This window comes from Myotis davidii, unplaced genomic scaffold (assembly GCF_000327345.1).
Source record: "Myotis davidii unplaced genomic scaffold, ASM32734v1 scaffold67, whole genome shotgun sequence".
NCBI lineage: Eukaryota > Metazoa > Chordata > Mammalia > Chiroptera > Vespertilionidae > Myotis > Myotis davidii.
The window spans coordinates 495628-499104 of record NW_006298521.1 but is presented as its reverse complement, the minus strand read 5'-3'; the positions used below and the strand labels follow the sequence as shown (position 1 = coordinate 499104).

General features: G+C 57.4%; 1 protein-coding gene across 1 annotated transcript in view; it reads left to right on the top strand.

Annotated features, from left to right (window-relative positions):
- Positions 1-3477, top strand: part of TRMU (tRNA 5-methylaminomethyl-2-thiouridylate methyltransferase) — a 17385-nt gene that overhangs the window by 10348 nt on the left and 3560 nt on the right. Inside the window, exons 5-6 of the mRNA XM_015570734.1 lie at positions 1431-1553; positions 2999-3171. Coding sequence (XP_015426220.1) covers positions 1431-1553; positions 2999-3171 — 296 coding nt within the window. The remainder of the gene's footprint in view (positions 1-1430; positions 1554-2998; positions 3172-3477) is intronic.

The window sequence follows — 3477 nt, the reverse complement described above, 5'->3', positions numbered from 1 at the left end:
GGCCACCGTCGTCGTGGGCCGAGCCGTCCGGACCGAAAGCACACGCAGGCTCAGCTCCTCAGAGGCGCCCATGCCGCCCGCAGCACTGTGTGCTGGGGAGGAGGGTCCAGGCTTTCTGCTCTGTTAGGAAAGCAGCCAGGGCGCCAGCCAGTGTGGCTCAGTGGTTGAGCACCGACCTGGAACCAGAGGTGCACCAGTTCGATTCCCGGGCAGGGCGCATACAAGAAGTAACCGATGAATGTGTAAATAAGTCGAAGAACAAACTGATGTCCCCTCCCTCCCTCCCTCCCCTGCATCCTTTCGCTCTGAAATCAATAAAATAAAAAGGAAGAAACTCAACCAGGATGTAGTAGTGTGTTCTTCCTAAATGTCCCTTTTCAGGTAGTTCATCTGCAAGTGTCCGTTCCTGTGTCTTGTTCCCACGGAGCTAGTTTCGCTGCACCTGCCGGAAAAGGCCTCTGAGGAAACTGTCCGGTCCTCACAGTGAGGCGCGGGGTGCCTGGGCAGGGCTTTCGCTTGTGCATCGTGTGGAAGGCAGACACCGACCGCGCTGATGACCGGGATGAAAGTCACTCAGGGCGGGCAAAGCCGTGAATGTGGGAAACAGTTTATACTAGTATTATTACTTATTTATTATTGTATTATTAATTATTATAATTAACCTCCTTTTCCCACCCCTGTACGTATTTATTATTAAAGAAAAAAATTTTTAAAAAAATATATTTGTATTGATTTCAGAGAGGAAGAGAGAGGGAGAAAGAGAGAGAAACATCAATGATAAGAGAGAACCATGGACGACTGTCTCCTGCACTCCCCCCTACTGGGGATCGAGCCTGCAACCCGGGCATGTGCCCTTGACTGGAATCGAACCCGGGACCCTTCGGTCTGCAGGCCGGTGCTCTATCCACGGAGCCACACCAGCCAGGGCAGAGAAAATTTAAAACCACAGAACAGCAAGAGGAGGGGGGTGTCATGTCGAGTTTCTCTTCTCAGAATCAAAGGCATGGACTTCAGGGTACTGTCTTCCTCTGTACATTTAAAAAATGGGGTCACAGTCTTCATACTTTTTCCTTCCACGGCATCAGCCTTTTCCCACGTCATTAACATTTCTTTGTAAGTGGCCTGTCATTGTCGCGATAGTATTTTAACTTATTCTAAGTTCTTGTACTAAATTAAGGACATAAAGCCCATTTCAGTGTTTCTTATACTGATTTTCCCTTGAGCTAGAATGAATGAGTGGAGAGACAGTAACTTCTGAAAGGCCCGTGAAGCCCTGAGACCTGTAGCAACGCCGTGTCGTTTCAAAGGCCCCTTCCCCGGGGTCTTGGTTGGAGAAGGCGAACCCTCCTGGGGTGGCAGCCCTGGCTGGTGCAGCCACGACCAGCGAGTGCAGGCCCAAAACCTGACCCTGTGTTTGTAAACCCCCCCAGGCGCGGACGCAGTTGCCACGGGTCACTACGCACGGACGTCCCTGGAAGATGAGGAGGTCTTCCAGCAGAAGCACGTGAGGAGACCAGAGGGCCTTTTCAGAAACCGATTTGAAGTTCGAAATGGTGAGTGACGGGCAGTCAGCTCGGTTACCGAGACCAGGCGGGCGGCTTCGAAGAGCGCCGGGTCCTTGCTGAGCGTCCCGCCCCACTCGGGGGCTCCAGGCCGGCTTGTTCGATTGGGGTTCCTCAGGGGGTCACTTCCCGGGCCTGTGGGTGGTCATCTGCCACCAGGAGAGCCCGGCGGGCCCGGCCGGCAGTGGGACATTGGACCGTGAGGCGCCCCTAGACCCTGGGGGGATTGGCAGGTCCCGGGCCTGAGAGATTTGGCGACGCAGCTGGATCAGGCTCTGTTGCTCCGTCAGGTTCTCGAGGCTTGAGCTGTGGCAGTCAGTTAGGTGTCGGAGCATCAGTGTCCTCGTCTGAGATGGGGATACGTCTGCCCACACCGCTAACCTAGAATCGGGTTTGGAGTCCTGGGTGGAAAACAGGAACTGCAGAGAGAGCATGTCACGCGGGTAGCTGAGTGCAGCGTGTCGAGGCTGCCAGAGCGTGGGTCTGAGAAGCGGGGGAGGACGCCGCACACTCGCACGGCATGTTACTTCATTGGTCAGTGGGCAGAGGGCACGGCATCAGTTACTTCATTGGTCAGTGGGCAGAGGGCACAGCATCAGTTAGTTCATTGGTCAGTGGGCAGAGGGCACGGCATCAGTTACTTCATTGGTCAGTGGGCAGAGGGCACAGCATCAGTTAGTTCATTGGTCAGTGGGCAGAGGGCACGGCATCAGTTACTTCATTGGTCAGTGGGCAGAGGGCACAGCATCAGTTAGTTCATTGGTCAGTGGGCAGAGGGCACGGCATCAGTTACTTCATTGGTCAGTGGACAGAGGGGGCAGTCCCGCAGTTGCGACCTAGAGGAACAGCAGCCAGATTGAGCCGGGGCCACGGGGCCAGGATCCGCACTCTGCACTGTATCTGGTCCCTGGAGGCGCCCTCATCAGGGCTTGCAAATAGCAGAGGAGCCGCAGGGGAGCTGACAGTGTCCGCTGGGCTCTGACACAGACACGTGCACCCGGAGAGCGTGCATCTATGCAGAGCTGATGCCCCAAGGCGTGCCCTCGGCCACAGCGGGCTCAGTGCGCCTGCCATGGCCAGGACGCCAGGACGGCCTGCAGCCTGGCTCTGAGCCGATCCCCCCTCCCTCAGCTCCCCACGGGCTGCGTTTATTCTAACCTTGGTTTTCCATGGGATGTTTCTTCTTCGGAAATATTGCCCTGAAGGTGGGAACTGGGATAGAGTTCCTCATCCTGTGAGCCCTCCCTTCCCTGTAACGTGTTTTAACAGCGGAGGAGCCCGGGAGAAGGCCGCACTGACCCCGTGGCTCTTCCTGAGCCTCCGCGCTGAGTGTGAGCACGGCTCTGCCAGACGGGGGCGCCGTGTCTGCGGACGAGAGGGCGGCACTGAGAGCGACATGTTCACTCCTGCACGTCTCTTGTTCTTCCTCTCGGCAGCGGTGAAGCTTCTGCAGGCAGCTGACAGCTGTAAAGACCAGACCTTCTTTCTCAGCCAGGTTCCCCAGGAGGCCCTGCGGAGAACGCTCTGCCCCCTGGGGGGGCTCACGAAGGATTTTGTGAAGAAAATAGCTGCTGAGAACAGACTGCACCATGTGCTGCAGAAGAAGGAGGTGGGACCCGAGTGTGGCCGCCCCTGGGAGCTGGTTCTGGGCTCAGCCTTCAGAGAGCACCTTGGCCGGGTCTTCTCCCTCCTCCCCTGCTCGGCCCCTGGGGAGGGGGGAGCAGCTTTCCCAGCGGCCTTGGTAGCTCCTTGGGGTGCTCCTGGCCCTGCGCCAGGAGGGAGTAGGCAGTGAGGGCTGGGCACGGGACTCCTGCACGTGGTCGCGTCTCCATCCATGGCTGGTGCGTGCCTGTCGGTGCTGGGAGCCCGGCGGTGCTGCTGCCTCAGGGCTGCCTTCATGGAGCTGGCAGTCACT